This window comes from Salmo salar, chromosome 02, assembly GCF_965601325.2.
Source record: "Salmo salar chromosome 02, fSalSal1, whole genome shotgun sequence".
NCBI lineage: Eukaryota > Metazoa > Chordata > Actinopteri > Salmoniformes > Salmonidae > Salmo > Salmo salar.
The window spans coordinates 11,721,908-11,741,945 of NC_138292.1; the positions used below are offsets into that span (position 1 = coordinate 11,721,908).

Below are 20,038 nucleotides of genomic sequence, written 5' to 3' on the forward strand. Positions count from 1 at the left end.
CCCAGCAGCGTTGGAGTTCTTGACACAAACCGGTGCGCCTGACACCTACTACCATACCCCGTTCAAAGGCACTTAAATATTTTGTCTTGCCCATTGACCCTCTGAATGGCACACATACTCAATCCATGTCTCAAGGCATAAAAATCCTTCTTTAACCTGTCGCCTCGCCTTCATCTACACTGAGTAGGAGTGGATTTAACAAGTGACATGAAAAAAGGATCATGTCTTTCACCTGGTCAGTCTACGTCATGGAAAGAGCAGGTGTTCTTAATGTTTTGTACACTCAGTGTATGTTAAGTATTATGTTTACCAATAGATGGCAGTATTGACTCAATATGTAGTTTGCTTCCCACTTTCCGTAGCCCTTTAATGTCTGCTATAACCTCAAGAGACCTCAGGTAGCTTATGCCAGCTACATTCCTCTAATGTTATTCTAAGTTACAATGAAATACTAAAATGTACTTACATGTCCGGAGTCCTCGATCTAAGAAGCATCCTCAGATAATACAGTTTTCATTCATAGACATTTCAGTTTACAAGATATACAGCAATACTATGCTAAAAATCAAGTCAAATCACAATTTAAAGTCACAACACACTTTACAGAATGAAAGAAATGAAATAAATAATCATGAATAAATAAAAACAGTACATACGTTTATGAAAATGAATAAACGTTAAAGGCTTTGTATTTATGAAGTTTTTATTGGTGGGGAGTTATTACGGGTAATCAGGTACGGGATGTACCATCCTGAGCCTTGTCGTTCATGTCAATTTGGTTAGAGACTGTTTTGAGCTCTTGCTGTTCAGACTTCTATCTCTCTTCCTCCGTAAACATTTGAAGAGAGCAGTGCCAGGCACAGCTAGACTGGGTATCCCTGCCAGGATAAAGATTATCACATAGATCCAGGCTGGATAGGGCTTCTCCTCCAATGTAGGGAAGTTTTCCTGTAACGGAAGATGAATGGTATAAGGCTTTTAGTATGTCCGTGTTGTCACTGTAATGTACAGTACTGTACCATATGGAGATTATGTGACTAGTGGAGCTATACATGTAAATATAGGCATATGGAAAATCTTTGTTTGTGAGTAGTATGTTAAGAGGCCTGAAAACAAATGACAGCAACATTTATGTGTTGCAATTTGAATGTTTTGATTTCAACAGATTTATAGACTTGACAGAGCAAAAACAGTACCGATTCAGGATTCCAGGTTTTATATAGGAGCGTTTCGGTGACTTTAGTGATAAGGTAGAACACAAAGATGACAAACATGATGGCGGGGCTGACAAATCTCCATGTGATCTGCCAGAAGAAGTTGGGCTTGTGGCCGATCATGAACTTTATATCATCGTTGAACCTGGCACAGAGAGAGACACACAAAACAATTGTCATTATACAGTACCAGTCAAAAGTCTGGACACACCTACTCATTAAAGGGTTTTTCTTTATTTTTACTACTTTCTACAATGTAGAATAATAGTGAAGACGTAAAAGCCATAAAATAACACATATGGAATCATGTAGTAACCAAAAACGTGTTAAAAATGTATTTTATATTTTACATACTTCAAAGTAGCCACCCTTTGCCTTGATGACAGCTTTGCACACTCTTGGCATTCTCTCAACCAGCTTCATGAGGAATGTTTTTCCAACAGTCTTGAAGGAGTTCCCACATATGCTGAGCACTTGTTGGCTGCTTTTCCTTCACTCTGCGGTCCAACTCATCCCAAACCATCTCAATTGGGTTGAGGTCGGGTGATTGTGGAGGCCAGGTCATCTGATGCATACTACCTCAATTGGCCCGACCAAGCAGTGCCCCCGCACATTGGCTAACCGGGCTATCTGCATTGTGTTCCGCCACCCACCATCTGCCAAACCCTCTTTTACGCTACTGCTACTCTCTGTTTATCATATATGCATAGTCACATTAACCATATCTACATGTACATAATACCTCAATCAGCCCGACTAACCGGTGCCTGTATATAGCCTCGCTACTGTTATAGCCTCACTACTGTATATAGCCTCACTGCTGTTATTTTTCGCTGTCTTTTTACTGTTGTTTTTATTTCTTTACTTACTTACCTATTGTTCACCTAATACCTTTTTTGCACTGTTGGTTAGAGCCTGTAAGTAAGCATTTCACTGTAAGGTCTACACCTGTTGTATTCAACGCACGTGACAAATAAACTTTGATTTGATTTGATGTAATGTTTCGAACTCAACCCCCCATCTCACAGAATTAATGTATTACTCACCTATCAATACCATAGAGGTACACAACCCCGACCATCTCACAGAATGCAATGATCAGCAGAGGAATGGACCCAGCAAAGCTGTCAAAGAGGGACAGCCAGTAGTTCCCTGAGCCTTGGACAAATATCAGTCCAACAATGCAGCAGAGGACACATGTTATCCCTGTAACAGAATAAAGAACATGAGTTAAAGATATTTAACAAAGAGGCTTCAATCTCTCAACATTGGAAAAAATAGGTCTGGATTGCACTTGTCCAGAAACAGACTGGCCATAGGGCAGTTCGGGCAAATGACAGATAGGCTGGTCCATCTTTAGACCAGCGGGGGGTTTTGGTCCGAAGTAAATTAATGGTGTGTTGCCTGAGCTGATGTCCGGTCCCAGTCTGTCCCAACTCTTGTCTCACCTGTGGTGGCCTCTTTGGGCCAACTTTTGGGGAAAACCCCCAGGTCCTGAAGTGGTACAAGAACTCCTTCGATGTTGCCAAACATGGAGGACAGGCCGAGACAGAAGAGCATGATGAAGAACAAGACTGACCAAACAGGAGATACAGGCATCTTAGTGATGGCCTCTGTGAACACGATAAAGGCCAGACCAGTTCCTTCAACCCCCTGTAGCAAGACACATAGAGAAGGAGTGGAATTAGAGCCTGTTTTAAATAACATTGTGTTACTACACTGTATAGGACTAGAATATTCAGTGTATAGTTCCCTTTGGGATTGCCATTGCCATATAGTCAAGCTAAAATAATATTCTTATATTGTCAGTATTTATACGATGAAATTAAAAGCATGTGGAGCATGTACGTAAGAGACCTTAGCTAGCTTTAAAACTCTGGTTTCCCATTTACAGATTAGGCCTACTGCTGGACTAAAAAGCACTTTCAATGGAGAATCTCATTGAGCATGCTTTTTAGTCCGGGACTACGGTTAATCTGTGTCTGGGAAACCAGCCCTAAAAATCATACCTCGCTGAGGAAAGTGTTCAAGTCACAGGTCTTCAAGTTGAGTCCCTGAATGACTTCTGGATGTGTTCCATTGAGACTCTGGAGAACCTGATCATAGTTGCTTTCAGTGACGTTTCCCTCGGGAAGATCAAATGTATTCAGCAGTGCCAGGATATTTCTACAGAATCATTGTGGAAAATGAGTTGACGTCATGGTAACTTTCGTGGTAACATTACATCTAACTATGTCACATCGGCTATTATACTGTCATATCGGATGTAGGGGGCACTGTTAGGTACATTTAGGGTTGCAAAATTCCCCGATTTTACAGAAATTGTGGTTGGAGGATTCCCAGATGTCCTGCTTATCCCATCCTGATTCCATGACTCTTCCAACTGGGATTTCTGAAAAACCTGGGAATTTTGGGAAAGGTGACGAATTTTGGCAACTGTACTCATATCATATCGGATGCAGTGAGTACTGTAGTAGGAACATGTCATCTACAGAGACGGGTAGATTCCTACCCGCCAAGACAGTTGTCAAATCTCTCTGTGGCTCTGAAACCAATGATGGTGTAGATGACTGTTGCAGCGTAGACGGAGGTGAAGCCATTGACGGCAGAGATGATCACTGCATCCTGTTCACAGTTGTTACTGGGGATCAAAAACAACAACGTCCTGCTCAAATCAAATCAAATCAAATGTTATTGGTCACATACACATGGTTAGCAGATGTTAATGCGAATGTAGCAAAATGCTTGTGCTTCTAGTTCTGACCATGCAGTAATATCTAACAAGTAATCTAACAATTTCACAACAACTACCTTATATACTGTACACAAGTGTAAAGGAATGAATAAGAATGTACTGTCATGACGTTGCCGTGTTGGTGAGGTTTATGACCCCCATAAATATCTTCCCCCTTTCCTCTCTCTACTCTACAGATGTGACTGTTGGAAAGCCCTTTGTAAACATAGAGAGAGTCTGGTAACGTCAAAAGGGTGGGGAACAGAACCATATTTCGGTAATCCAACCAGCTGAAAATATGCATTGGTACTTAAAGAATATGATGTCAGATCAGTTGTCGTCTGAGACATTGTTACTGATGATAGGATGACATGAAATGTATCTTGGAAAGTCTAGTCAGATTCACATGGAATTGTTGTGCAATTTAAATGTTTAAATATGAAACTATTTGTGAAAAGATGAAATGTAATTTTAGCTGTCATAAATGGTTTTCATAAAGTAAAAACTCTGCTCACTCAGTGCCCAAGTGAACAGACATTGGTTGTAAACTATGAAACACGCCCTTCTCTCCCACCACTACATAAGCCCCTTTACGAAAATGTAACTTTGTTGTTCCCGAGGACATGAGGACTGCTGTCCATACGTTAAAAGGGATAATATCAACTACAGAACTAAGCCAACCTCAGCGTGAGCTCTGGTTGAGAATGTTTGAACGACAATAAACTAACGAAATTAGCATCGTGTTCCCGGTGACGTGAGGACTGCTGTCCATACCTTAAAAAGGGCGAATTTCAACGTGGAGGTGACGATCGACACGCCGGAAGGATGAATTTCGACTATACCAGCCAGAATATAGCATAAGTGTATAGTATGGCAACCTGGTATGAACTTTGAACTCTTATTCACTAAAGAAGAGCTACCTCCTAGCCGTTGAGTTAGCAGCTGCAGCTGTAAACGTGGTCTAGGAAAGGACGGACAAAGTATTTGATCTACCACACGACAACGGTACTACAACGTATCCACTTTACCACCAGACATTCTTCAGAGGACAAGACATCCCTGCTGGGCAACCCAGCCTTCCATCTATGACCAATCTATCGAAGCGCAGCTCAGAGTAAATATTTCTTGCATTTTCCTTTTCCAAGTGGGCGGTTATTTAGAATGCATAAGATTACAATAGCATAGCTTCACGAGGTCTGATAGCGACCCAAACCTTTTGTTCCTCAGTCTTCCCGCGCTTTCATTCAAACCCAACCCCCTTTCTTTGTGTAACCGGCCGTCATACCAGTTCCGTCCACTAGGGACGTTTTCTTGTATGACATAATTAGTAATCAACGTATGATCCATCCTGTGTATATGTAATTCTGTGTGATTATTTAGAAAATAAATAATTAAACCAAATGTTGTATTGCTGATTCAACTTGTTAGCCAGGGTTCGTGAAGATAACCAAGAATTTACGACGTTCAGATGAGACTGAATACGGTGACAATTAATGATTGACTACTTTTGGGGTAAAAGATTACCAGGTCTTTAAGAGTTTATTCGGAAGATAACAGGTCTATTAACATTCTTTCTAGATAATTACATTTACATGATTAGTTTAATCAGGTAATATTAATTACAGAGAAATTATTTTATAAAATAGCATGTCATATCACTTAATCTGGCATAGCAAAGACACAACAGTACATATAAATATATGGATGAGCGATGGCTGTGCGGCATAGGCAAGATGCAGTAGATGCTATAGAGTACAGTATATACATATGAGATGAGTAATGTATGGTATGTAAACATTATATAAAGTGGCATTGTTTAAAGTGACTAGCGATACATTTATTACATATAATATTTTATTATTAAAGTGGCTAGAGATTTGAGTCAGTATGTTGGCAGCAACCACTCAATGTTAGTGATGGCTGTTTAACAGTCTGATGGCCTTGAGAAAGAAGCTGTTTTTCAGTCTCTCGGTCCCAGCTTTGATGCACCTGTACTGACCTCGCCTTCTGGATGATAGTGGGGTGAACAGGCAGTGGCCCGTGTGGTTGTTGTCCTTGATGATATTTTTGTCCTTCCTGTGACATCGGATGGTGTAGGTGTCCTGGAGGGCAGGTAGTTTGCCCCCGATGATGTGTTGTGCAGACTTCACTACCCTCTGGAGAGCCTTACGGTTGTGGGCGGAGCAGTTGCCATACCAGGCGGTGATACAGTCTGACCCGATGCTCTTGATTGTGCATCTCTAAAAGTTTGTGAGTGTTTTCGGTGACAAGCCAAATTTCTTCAGCCTCCTGAAGAAATGCTGTCTGTGTGGGTGGACCATTTCAGTTTGTTTGTGATGTTGTGGCTGAGGAACTTAAAACTTTCCACCTTCTCCATTACTGTCCCATCGATGTGGATAGGGGGGTGCTCCCTCTGCTGTTTCCTGAAGTCGACGATCATCTCCTTTATTTTGTTGACTTTGAGTGTGAGGTTATTTTCCTGACACCACACTCCGAGGACCCTCACCTTCTCCCTGTAGGTCGTCTTGTCGTTGTTGGTAATCAAGCCTACCACTGTAGTGTCATCTGCAAACTTGATGATTGAGTTGGAGGCGTGCATGGCCACGCAGTCATGGGTGAACAGGGAGGACAGGAGAGGGCTGAGAACGCACCCTTGTGGGGCCTTAGTGTTGAGGATCAGCGGGATGGAGATGTTGTTTCCTACCCTCACCACCTGGGGGCGTCCCATCAGAAAGTCCAGGACCCAGTTGCACAGGGCGGGAACGAGACCCAGGTGCTGAGACTGAGCCTGTCCTAATATGAACACCATAACGCTCGATTTTAGCACAGTTGTCGTGCTTTATAACGCAATTCAAAAGTGTCCCAATACAACATAGTAAAACACTTTTTTCTAAAATATATAACACATTGATTAAACAATAGTAGTTTAGATGGATGATTGTGACTTACTACACAGAGTTGTAGCTGGAAAAAGAGATGAGTCCGCCAAATGCTATGGAGAAGGAATAGAACACCTGGGCACCTGCATCCAGCCAGGTAGTTGGGTTGGTCAGCTCTGTCAACTGGGACAACACAACGTTTTGTTACATGAATCACATTTACCTGATTTATATATGACCTATTTATCTGATATCATTTCAGGGATGGGTTTGCATTTCTTTTAGTGTGAGTTTTTTTGTGAAGTGTAACGGTGTCCCAAATGGCATCCTATTCCCTGTATAGTGCACTACTTTTAACCAGGGCCCATATGGCTGTAGTCAAAAGTAGTACACTATGTAGAGAATAGGTTGCCATTTGGACCACAACACTTGACTTACGTCCGGGGTGAAAAGAAACACGACTCCACTCAAAGAGCCTTTCAAAGTCAGACCTCTGATCAGGAAAATGCTCAACACGACGTAGGGTAGCGTTGAGGTGATATACACAGCCTATGATGAGAGGGTAGACAGTGATTTCACTATATCTTTATTTGTATTCGCAATCACTGAGACATGATACATAAAACTTCCTTTATACTATTTTATTTGTCCATTTGTCCATTTTCATCCATTGTTATTGGTCCTAATTGGATATAGATGTGAACGTTAACATGTAGTCCTGGTCTCAGATAGATTGAGCTGCTCTACCTTCCCAGTGGTCTCGATGCCTCGGATGATGCAGATATAGAGCACGGCCCAGGCACTGACCAGACACAGCACCATCCACCACTGTAGACCCCCGTTCTCACCGATGTCTGGGGTGGTGTTCAGGGTCTCTCTGTACCAGAAGTAATCCACCGGGGAGCTCTGCTCACACTCTGACACCAGGCCTGGGACATTTAGGTAAAGAATTTACAAATAATACATTATTATAATTAGACATACACGACTGGATGATTCATACATAGGTTGCATCCCAAACAGCACACTATTCCCTAGTGCAATACTTTCGACCCGGGCCAATAGAGCTCTGGTCAAAAGTATTACACTATAGGGAATAGGGTGGCATTTAGGATGCAGACAATGTTCAGCCATAGTACATGTAGAGTATCTTCAGATTCCATAATAAATGTACTTCTTCCTTGTAATGTAGCTGTCATCCTGAGTGTGAAGCATGTTTATCAGGGTTGAGGTCAATTCCATTTCAATTCAATTAATTAAATCAGAAAGTAAACTAACATTTTTCTCAGTTCTCCTCTATGAAATATCTGTTGGCTTTCTGAATTTGCTGAATTTTAAATGGAATTGACCCCTGACCCCCATAATGTCTCAAATACTATACAGTACATCTGCTACTCTCGGTTGTCATCTATGCATAGTCACTTTAATAAGTCTACCTACATGTACATACTACCTCAACTAACCGGTGCCCCCACACATTGAGTCTGGAGTGGCACCCCCCTGTATATAGTCTTGCTATTGTTATTTTACTGCTGCTCTTTAATTACTTGTCACTTTTATCTCTTATTCTTATACGTATTTTTTTTTAACTGCATTGTTGGTTAGGGGCTTGTAAGTAAGCATTTCACTGTAAGGTCTACACCGGTTGTATTCGGCACATGTGTCTAATACAATTTGATTTGATTTGATTTCTCATTTTTACCAGTCTTGCATGGAGACTGTGTCTGTACTGAACTCTTACCTGTTAGATTGTAATTGAGGGGACACTGGCTCCAAGGCAGCGTCTCTTGGAAGGAGTTAAACAAGTACCACATCACCCAGGCCATGATGGTGTTGTAGTACAGGCTGATCATCAAAGAAACAAACATGGACGCTATGCCTGGCAAGAACACAGAGCAGTGAGTCCATGATGACTTAAGGTTTATTGAAGCATCACGTGTAGCTCTGGTCCCGGGGCGTTTCTCTGCTGCTTACATGCAGCAAACTGCACGTTATGTATTTGCCCTGGACCAGAGATAGGGAAAGTGTTGCTTACCAACTCCAGCTAAGTAAGGATGAATTGTTGACCACACGCCTAAACTGCCTTTCCTTAGACGTTGACCAATAGCAAACTCCAGATGGAGCAGGGGAACACCTTCTAGAACCAGTAGGATCAGGAAAGGAATCATGAATGCACCTGAGAACAAAGGGGCCACAATCAAAGCTCTTAAATCATTGGTACATATCCATGACTCTTAGTGACATCTCATGACATACAGACACCTGCAGATGTAATGGAGTGTATATTACAAGTCTTCTGTATCATATATAGGGGTGGCAGGTAGCCAAGTGGTTCGAGCGTTGGGCCATTAACCGAAAGGTTGCTGGATCGAATCCCCGAGCTGATAAGGTAAGAATCTGTCGTTCTGCCCCTGAACAAGGCAGTTAACCCACTGTTCCCCGATAGGCTGTCATTCTAAATAATAATTTGTTCTTAACTGACTTGCTTAGTTAAATAAAGGTTCAAATTTAAATATGAAACACCTGTACTGGGGTATGGATAAAAACAGGGCTCATAGATACACATACCTGTCTATGTAAACATACTGCCAAAAAAAGGATAGAAACAGATGGAGAGAAACAATAAAACCACTTGGGAATCACATAACACTGATGTCCTTTTAAGGAGACAAGTCAATACACCTGTTGCAGGCAGGAATGGCTGAAGTAAAGGATTTACTGTGGCACGGGATAGTGATGGTGTTGGTGGTTCAATGTGCAAGTGATTCTCCCTCAGTTCACAACAAACACTTCTCAAGGCTTTCCTGTCCATTATCAATCTTCAGTAGATAACAGTCTTTATCTGCCTTAACAGTCCTTATGTGTCATTCTGGCACTTGTAGTCAAACGGTTTCCATAGAACGTGATGGGATGTAACCGTAAGTCCATTTAGGCACTCTCTCTGTATTTAGATAAGATAAGAGCAGAAGTGTTTCATTCTATTTATCACACTGGGTGGATTTTACTGGGCTACAGCACCCTATCTACCCTGGGTCGGCACAAGAGAACACATGCTGTAGTTACAGCCCTCATTATCCCAGTGTATAACCATTAGAAATAGTCTTCTCAATGTTTGCCAACAATACAGTAGATGGCTATACAGTGTCTTCAGAAAGTATTCACACCCCTTGACTTTTTCCACATTTCGTTGTGTTACAGTCTGAATTTAAAATGGATTCAATTGAGACGTTGTGTCCGTGGCCTACACACAATACCTCATCATGTCAAAGTGGAATTATGTTTTGTGAAATTCTTACAAATGAATAAAAAATGAAAAGCTGAAAATGTAAGTATTCAACCCCTTTGTTATGGCAAGCCTAAATAAGTTCAGGAGTAAAAATGTGCTTAACAAGTCACAATAAGTTGCATGGACTCTACAGTAAAGTGTTTTACATTATTTTTTAATGACTACCTCATCTCTGTACCCCACACATACCTTTATCTATAAGGTTCCTCAGTCAAGCAGTGAATTTCAAAAACAGATCCAACTACATAGACCAGCGACTTTTTCCAATATCTTGCAAAGAAGGGCAACTATTGGTAGAAGGATACAAAAAAAGCAGACATTGAATATTCCTTTGAGCATGGTGAAGTTATTAATTACACTTTGGATGGTGTATCAGTACACCCAGTCACTACAAATATGTAGGTGTCCTTCCTAAATCAGTTGCCGGAGAGGAAGGAAACCGCTCAGGGATTTTACCATGAGGCCAATGGACTTTAACCCTCCTGCTGGGTTCCGGTCGAATTTGACAGATTTACAAGGTTTCTCTCTGAAAATGTAGTTCATTTAATCTGATTGTCATAAGGTTCCATGACTTTGTCCACACAGGGCATCTGAACACACAAAATACATTTTGGGTGTTTTATTTAACTTTTGTACACCTGTGGTGTTCCCGGTCAAAAATGACCGGTCATTAGAAATGAATGGGTGAGACTACAATTAGTGTATAAAATTGAGTTCAAGCACATGCCCATTCATCAGATGGACACACTTCCTCTCCCAGACCCCCACATGCACGTGTGTTTGAACACACACACACACACACACACACACACACACACACACACACACACACACACACACACACACACACACACACACACACACACACACACACACACACACACACACACACACCTCACTCCCCTTCTTGGCTTCCATGGCAACCCCCACAGGAACCTTTCCCCAATAGAATCTTTCCCCCACGGGAACCACACCTGTTGGTATTCTCACAAACAATCTCAACATTGTTTCAATAATATTTATAACTTTTCTCGCAGCTCTGGTATATAAAGCTTTTTTTGAGGCCTTGCTCACAATTCATTCTGTGGCAGCACAATGACCAAACAATATACTGTATGTGAGGCTCTTGATCATATCTTTGATCATGACACTGGTGAGGAGGAGAGAGTCCTTGTTAAACTTTGACACAAAGTAGTCTGTGATAAATAGCACAATATGTTTCATCTGAGTATTTGTTATAGTCAAAATAATCCATACATTATGCTTTTTCTACTCAAAAACTAGTTGTATGAGCTCAGGTCAATGAGGCCAACAGGCCATAAATAGCAAATAGAAGTTCAAAACTTGTAATGTTCACAAGAACTTAAGTTGATAAAAAGATCTAACACAACATTAGGTGATAATGTATGTATTATTATGGATTTATAATCAGCTATAATGGGGCGGTCATTTTGGACCGGGAACACAGAATGAATTAACATGAAACGAACTCAACAGGAGGGTTATTAAAACAGTTACAGAGTTTAATGGCTGTGATATAAGAAAATTGAGGATGGATCAACAACATTGTAGTCATTCCACAATACTAAACTAATTTACAGAGTTAAAAGGAAGCCTGTATAGAACAAAAAATATTCCGAAACATGCATCCTTTATGAAATAAAGCACTAAAGTAATAATGCAAAAAATTTGAATGAACTTTATGTCCTGAATACATAGTGTTATGTTTGGGACAAATCCAACACAACACATCCCTGAATACCACTCTTCATATTTTCAAGCATGGTGGTGGCTGCATCATGGTATGGGTATGCTTGTCATCGACTGGGGAGATTTATAGGATAAAACGAAACCTAATAGAACTAAGCACAGGCCAAATCCTAGAGGAAAACCTGGTTCAGTTTGCTTTCCAACAGACACTGGGAGACGTTCACCTTTCAGCAGGCCAATAACCTTAAACACAAGGCCAAATATACACTGGAGTTGTTTACCAAGACGACGTTCAATGTTCCTGAGTGGGCTAGTTACAGATTTTACTTAAATCAGCTTGAAGATCTATGGCAAGACTTGAAAATGGCTGTCTAGCAATGATCAACAACCAACTTGAGTTAGAAGAATGTTAAAAATAATAATGTGCAAATATTGTACAATCCAGGTGTGCAAAGCTTTAAAAGACTTACCCAGAAAGACTCACAGCTGTAATTGCTGCCAAAGGTGATTCTAACATGTATTGACTCAGGGGTGTGAATACTTTTCTAAAATGTATATTTCAACACATTTGCAAACATTTCTAAAAACATGTTTTCACTTTGTCATTATGGGGTATTGTGTGTAGATTGTGAATAGTGAATTCAAATAAATATAATTGAATTCAGGCTGTAACACAACAAAATGTGGAATAAATCAAGGGGTATGAATACTTTCTGAAGGCACTGTAGCATCATGTGTTTGGCGACATGGGCAAAGTGCAAATTAATAACTAAATTAATACTAACTGACAATCAGTTAGGTATTTTTCCTGGGATCTATCTATAGACTCCAGGCATGTCCTCTCCATCAGTCATTGACAAGTCAATATGACTGGAGGTGTGATGTAAATCAAGCTTTAACACCTATACAAGGCCTGTCAGCATAAGTAGTAGTAATAAGTTACTACATTAGCTAATGAAATGCAGTGTTTGTGGTGCTGGAGCCTACATAGACACAGCTCACCATGGAGCCTCCATAGAGACAGATCACCATGGAGCCTCCATAGAGACAGATCACCATGGAGCCTCCATAGAGACAGCTCACCATGGAGCCTACATAGACACAGATCACCATGGAGCCTCCATAGAGACAGATCACCATGGAGCCTCCGTAGAGACAGATCACCACGGAGCCTCCACAGAGACAGATCACCATGGAGCCTCCACAGAGACAGATCACCATGGAGCCTCCACAGAGACAGATCACCATGGAGCCTCCGTAGAGACAGATCACCATGGAGCCTCCGTAGAGACAGATCACCATGGAGCCTCCGTAGAGACAGATCACCACGGAGCCTCCATAGAGACAGATCACCACGGAGCCTCCATAGAGACAGATCACCATGGAGCCTCCATAGAGACAGATCACCATGGAGCCTCCATAGAGACAGATCACCATGGAGCCTCCATAGAGACAGATCACCATGGAGCCTACATAGAGACAGATCACCATGGAGCCTACATAGAGACAGATCACCATGGAGCCTCCATAGAGACAGATCACCATGGAGCCTCCATAGAGACAGATCACCACGGAGCCTCCATAGAGACAGATCACCACGGAGCCTCCATAGAGACAGATCACCACGGAGCCTCCATAGAGACAGATCACCATGGAGCCTCCATAGAGACAGATCACCATGGAGCCTCCATAGAGACAGATCACCATGGAGCCTCCATAGAGACAGATCACCACGGAGCCTCCACAGAGACAGATCACCATGGAGCCTCCACAGAGACAGATCACCATGGAGCCTCCACAGAGACAGATCACCATGGAGCCTCCATAGAGACAGATCACCATGGTTAGACTACCGTAAATTCCGGACAATAAGCCGCAACTTTTTTCCCAGCTTTGAACATCGCGGCTTAAACAATGACGCGGCTAATATATGGATTTTTCTCGCTTTCAATTTTTTTTTTTTTTTTAAAACACATTTTGTGACGTGCTCAGTTTTTTGGCGGCATGAAGCTTTCATTAGACCAATGAAATAGCCGAACGGGTTAAGGTCAAACAACTTTTTTGTTTACTGTTTAGATTAAATCGAGCACTCTCGAACTTCCCATCGTTCTGATTACGGTAGTCATTTTGTCACCCTCATCATGGCAAAGACACGGAGAAATGCATATGATGCAGCTTTCAAGTTGAAGGCGATTTATCTGGCTGTTGGAAAAGGAAATAGAGCTGCTGCACGGGAGCTTGGTCTTAATGAGTCGATGATAAGACGTTGGAAACAGCAGCGTGAGGAATTGACTCAGTGCAAAAAGACAACTAAAGCTTACTGCTAATTTTGTATTTTTTGTTACAAGCCATGTTTCGTTAAAGCCTATTTATTTTTATTACAAGCCGTGTTTCGTTAAAGCCTATTTATTTTTGTTACAAGCCGTGTTTCGTTAAAGCCTGTGTAAAGTTCATTTGTTTCAATGTACCGGTAGGCACCTGCGACTTATAGACATGTGCGGCTTATTTATGTTCAAAATAATATTTTTTTTTTAATTCAGTGGGTGCGGCTTATATTCAGGTGCGCTTAATAGTCCGGAGATTACGGTACACATAAACTAGTGACATAAACAGCAGACATGTTTTTCACTGTTCTCATTAGTTCTGTGTTTTTATTGTATTGTAAGTACACTTAATGTACCTGAGAACAGTGGAACAATGTGTGCAATGTGTAATTAGAATATGGGTTAAACTGCACCTACAATAATAAGAACACTGTAAAGTAAAGCAAAATCAGTATTTTCCCACGGTCACCAAATACAGATTGTTCATCACGCAAATCAGATAAGTACATGAGCTTTCCTATACAAGTGATCCCATCCAACCCCATCCAACCACACCACAACACAACCCATTCAACCCATCCAACCACACCACAGCCCATCCAACCCCATCCAACCACACCACACCACAGCACAACCCATTCAACCCATCCAACCACACCACAGCCCATCCAACCCCATCCAACCACATCACACTACAGCACAACCCATTCAACCCATCCAACCACACCACAGCCCATCCAACCACACCACACCACAGCACATCCCATTCAACCCATCCAACCACACCACAGCCCATCAAACCACACCACACCACAGCACAACCCATTCAACCCATCCAACCACACCACAGCCCATCCAACCACACCACACCACAGCACAGCCCATTCAACCCATCCAACCACACCACAGCCCATCCAACCACACCACACCACAGCACAACCCATTCAACCCATCCAACCACACCACAGCCCATCCAACCACACCACACCACAGCACATCCCATTCAACCCATCCAACCACACCACACCACAGCACAACCCATTCAACCCATCCAACCACACCACAGCCCATCCAACCACACCACACCACAGCACATCCCATTCAACCCATCCAACCACACCACACCACAGCACAACCCATTCAACCCATCCAACCACACCACAGCCCATCCAACCACACCACACCACAGCACATCCCATTCAACCCATCCAACCACACCACACCACAGCACAACCCATTCAATCCATCCAACCACACCACAGCCCATTCAACCACACCACACCACACCACAGCACATCCCATTCAACCCATCCAACCATACCACTGCCCATCCAACCCCATCCAACCACACACCACACCACAGCACAACCCATCCAACCCTTCCAACCCCATCCAATCCCATCCAACCACACCACACCATAGCCCATCTAACCCCATCCAACCACACCACAAACCATCCAACCCCATCCAATTCCATCCAACCACACCACAGCCCATCCAACCACACCATACCCCATCCAACCACACCACACCACAGCCAACCCCATTCAACCACACCCCATCCAACCCCACCACAGCACTACAACACCTACCTCCCCCATGACTCTGGCAAAGGTAAGGGAATCTCCATACGTTCCCCAGCCCCACACAGAACCCCACGCAGGTGAGCATGTATTGGGTCTTGTTGTCCCATTTGGGCCTGTCTCCACTCCCAGCCTCTTCCGTCTCCAGCTTGTCCAGCTCCTCATGGGACAGGATCCTGTCTTCCAGGCCTGGGTTGGGCAGCTGTAGTCTCATGGTTCCTCCAGTGTAGATGGCCAGGTTCAGCAGTGTGACAGGGGAGAGCTGATTTATAGGTTACTGGTAGCTGGTACACTAGCTGAGGTGTGGAAAAACTGGTTGCCAACTTTGCAAAACAGCCTTTCAACTGAACTTGTTTTAGTAGATGATTGCTTTACCAAGCTGAAGAGTGACACGTGAAGTTATCTTGTCAAGTGTGACTCAACCAAAACAACACGTTCAACAATAATTGATATATTATCTGAGAGGGAGGTGTCAGGGATGCACAGAGCCATCCTGTATCTCTTTGCATATCCTACTGTGCACTCTTTCTGATAATGATGTTTATAACACCCGAGGTTCAGATACTGATGTTTAACCTCTAGGCTATAGGGTTCAACATTCAATGTCAGAGGTGATCAACTTCAGGTGTAAAAAATAAGCTCAGCAAAATGTATGGCCAGGTAGATGGTTTATGATTATAGATCAGTAATCATGTTTAGGCCCAGAGTGTTTCTTTGATCATGTCTGATGGTCAGGTAAAAACCCTGGCCTTAATCATGTTCCTTGCATCTCTCATCTACAGAAAATCAGTGTTTTGATTGCTCAGCAGAATGGGAAAGGGGGAGACCTAGTCAGTTGTAGAACTGAATGCATTCAACTGAAATGTGTCTTCCACATTTAACCCAACCCCTCTGAATCAGAGAGGTGTGGGTGGCTGCCTTAATCGACATCCACGTCATCGATGCCCAGGGAACAGTGGGTTAACTGACCTGACATCCGCGTCATCGATGCCCAGGGAACAGTGGGTTAACTGACTTGACATCCACGTCATCGATGCCCAGGGAACAGTGGGTTAACTGACTTGACATCCGCGTCACTGATGCCCAGGGAACAGTGGGTTAACTGACTTGACATCCACGTCATCAATGCCCAGGGAACAGTGGGTTAACTGACTTGCTCAGGGGCAGATCAACATATTTTTTTTACCTTGTCAGCTCGGGGATTCGATCCAGCGATCTTTCAGTTACTGGCCCAATGCTCCTACTGTTCACTCACCTGAATACTTACCAAAGTTATCACCACTGAGTGGAATTATTTGTAATTAATACAACAAACTGTTGTAAACAGAATACAACAGAATACAAACTGTTGTATTCGGGCATGTGACAAATACAATTTGATTTGATTTTGATTTGAACATGGCAACACAAAACCAGAACAAATCATCATCGTTATTAATATAATTATAGCTATAGGTAACATATCATTTTCCTTTATCCAATCAATTCATACAACAACAATCTTCCAAAGTTTCAGTATCTGTCAGTAAGCTACTGTACTGTCCCCACAGGCTACAGGCAACAATGCATTGTATTTCAAGCCTCTCTTCACACGGCCACAGGAGGTCACCAACACGCATATAATGTGAAGGTCCCGTCCTGCATCGCCCTGACAGCGCTGTCTGCTGCTACTGGCCGAGTTTGCGCTAGAGGAGGGAGTCCCTATCCCACTAACGTTACCGTCAGACGCCACAAGTCTAGCAGTACCGTCCTCAGCGCAGTCTGCTTCAGCACCTTGCCAGCCTGGCTGCCTGCAATGCCCTTGGATACTGCCGTCCCTCTCATCGCTACACAATTTACATTATTCTGAACGAGAGAATAATAGCTGGAAAATACTTCAGGACAGGACGAGGGATACTGGATTTATATTACCGTGTGACGGCGTTCAGTGTCTTTATTTCTGTGAGCCTGTATGGGGCGAATGGAGAGGAGGGTGCATCGATAATTGAGGGAGCAGAGCAGGACTTGCTGCCTGCTGCAGAAAACCTGACAGCTCGGTGGATTTGGATTTGCTGCTGGGACCAGCAGTCGGGCGCGGGGTTGCGCGTCATATCAAAGGATTTCTCCAGACGGAGCGCTTCTACTTTTTGAAACCTGAGTTCTAAAAAACCGTCTTGCATGGATACAACATCATGGCTACGTTTGTATGCAGGGTACAGTTCTTAGATGATACTGATCCATTCAACAGCACCAATTTTCCTGAGCCGACCAGACCGCCTCAGTACACTTTCAGGGAAGATATCCCCCTTATCAATCAGATTGCTGGAGTCCACAGGCTTCTCAAAGCCCCACACAAGGTATGTCAAGTGTTGTATGTCTTTATTAGTTCTGGCAACTGGATTTTTTTGAATGCTTTGCAATTTTTCTATCCATAGAAATTGGAGAATGTAGCCAATTTGGGTTGTTTTGTCATATCAATATTGACGTCCTAGAACAGTGATGTCAATGGTAATGACATAATAATGCAATTGTAACTGTTGCAAACTCATATCCCTGACTCAAAATTGTTAGTCAACATAGTTATTTTACTGTGTTCACTTTCACATGTGAATTAGTTTTAGGCTTTGGCACCACTGAGTCACCAGTATGACAAAAGTTAATGATTAGATATTTTTTTCTGAAATGGAGGACATATCGATCTATTTCAGGACCAAATGTAACCAATCATAATCAAGCGTCCAGTCAAGTGTTAACAGGTTTCAGGATGGGTACTGTACTGTACATCAGTGATTTGGGTCAGCCTACACAGGATATCCATGGCTATGACTCCCCACAATAGCAATGACTGCATGTAATCCACAGCTCAGTGGCATTAATACTTTCCTCTAATCAGGATGGAGAAACCATTAATGGGTGTAAAGTAAACATCCTCTTGATTGATGCTACTGGCCTGGGAGAATGAGACATCATTGGTTTGACAGTCAATTCAGACCATTTCCAAAATGTAAACAACCTATGAATAAAGTGCCAGAGGGCTAGTTTTAGGAGCAGTGTTCGTGTGGTATTCACTGGAGTCTAGTGGAGCGCTGCATGCATGGACAGCTGATGAGGACCATGCTGGAATGGATGGACAGACCTAGGCTGTGTCCCAAAGAGCACCCTATTCCCTATATAGAGCACTGCTTTTGACAACGGCCCATAGGGTATTCAGCATTCCATAACTCAGAGGAACTAGGTCAAAAGAAGTGTACTACATACCTAGGGGATTGGCTTCCATTTGGGACACAGACTATAGATTGGACGGGTGTGAACTAGACTGCCATGCCATGGCCTTGGTCAGGGGGACAAGCAGCTGTGACCGTTACATGGTATTCTCCCTAGGCAGATGGGTTGCCTTGCCTAGCCCACATTAACCATGTTCCTGTTGCCCTAGGTCTGGAATTTCTGAGACTAGTTCAATGGTGACCACAACAGTAAAGCTCTGTTTAGTTGACCTGATCTCTTCACCACAACTAGGGTTGCAAAGCTACCAGTAAATGTGGTAATTAACAGAAAATCTATGGCAATCTAATGTAACCTTTGTAATTTATACTTGAATAACTTAACAAAATATATATGAATATATATAGTATTCATTTGTTATATCTGTGTCCATATTGTCCATGAGTTTCTAGTAAATAGACCATATGGTTGAAATATAAATGGTCTAATTAATAAAAAAAGCATCTAATCAACAATGGCATTATTTTCAATTAACTCTGCAACTCTTCCAACTATTGACTTTTTTCACACCCGTCACCAGTTTGACGACAAAACATTTACAACAAATACATGTTGACGACATAGTAAAATAATACAAGTGTGTAAAAAAGAGGATATTTCATGCTGAAACCCTCATATTAAACACCAATGATATTTACTAAGTTGATGGTTTATTTTTAAGAGAATGTTTTACAGCTTTGTCATTCTATTTTCTGTTTTAAAATTCATCTTATTCAATGATTTCCTATATTTTACTTGTGATAAGGCCGGAGAGAGGACCAGAGATAATTAGACACCTGAGATAACCTGAAGTACCCAAAAGGGCCACTAGATGTCTTGTGACAGATTACATCAAATCTTTGAAAGATAGCAACATTCTTGTAGTTTACTGGTAAACCTAGAACATTTACAGTAATATACACTCTCTTTGCAACCTAACAATGACTATATTACCGTAGAACAGTGATTCCCAACCAGTGTAACCGATGTGAAATTGCTAGTTAGTTAGCGGTGGTGCGCGCTAATGGCGTTTCCATCGGGTGACGTCACTCGCTCTGAGACCTGAAG

The 20,038-nt window shown here is 42.4% G+C and overlaps 2 protein-coding genes across 5 annotated transcripts in view; one reads left to right on the forward strand and one right to left on the reverse strand.

The window, feature by feature from the left end:
- Window positions 1-685: 685 nt before the first annotated feature.
- Window positions 686-16,061, reverse strand: LOC123733393 (sodium-dependent neutral amino acid transporter B(0)AT1). Of its 2 annotated transcripts, XM_082959715.1 has the most exons (12): window positions 15,740-16,061; window positions 8,863-9,003; window positions 8,569-8,706; window positions 7,575-7,756; window positions 7,266-7,376; window positions 6,898-7,010; window positions 3,727-3,855; window positions 3,224-3,380; window positions 2,663-2,867; window positions 2,261-2,420; window positions 1,197-1,359; window positions 686-948 (listed from the first exon to the last, which is right to left on the reverse strand). In XM_082959715.1, the coding sequence occupies exons 1-12, from the start codon at window positions 15,942-15,944 to the stop codon at window positions 766-768; spliced, it is 1,887 nt and encodes a 628-aa protein (XP_082815841.1). In that variant the 5' UTR covers window positions 15,945-16,061; the 3' UTR covers window positions 686-765. The 2 variants fall into 2 exon arrangements, with proteins under 2 accessions (XP_082815841.1, XP_082815843.1); XM_082959717.1 differs by lacking the exon at window positions 7,266-7,376.
- Window positions 16,062-17,439: 1,378 nt separating this feature from the next.
- LOC106574139 (FH1/FH2 domain-containing protein 3) overlaps window positions 17,440-20,038 on the forward strand; it is a 273,559-nt gene continuing 270,960 nt past the window's right edge. For 2 of the 3 annotated variants that reach the window (XM_082959705.1, XM_082959707.1), the window contains exon 1: window positions 17,442-18,066. In XM_082959705.1, coding sequence (XP_082815831.1) covers window positions 17,902-18,066 — 165 coding nt within the window. In that variant the 5' untranslated portion in view covers window positions 17,442-17,901. Of the gene's footprint in view, window positions 18,067-20,038 lie in introns of all 3 variants that reach the window. The other variant, XM_082959703.1, reaches the window with a different exon arrangement.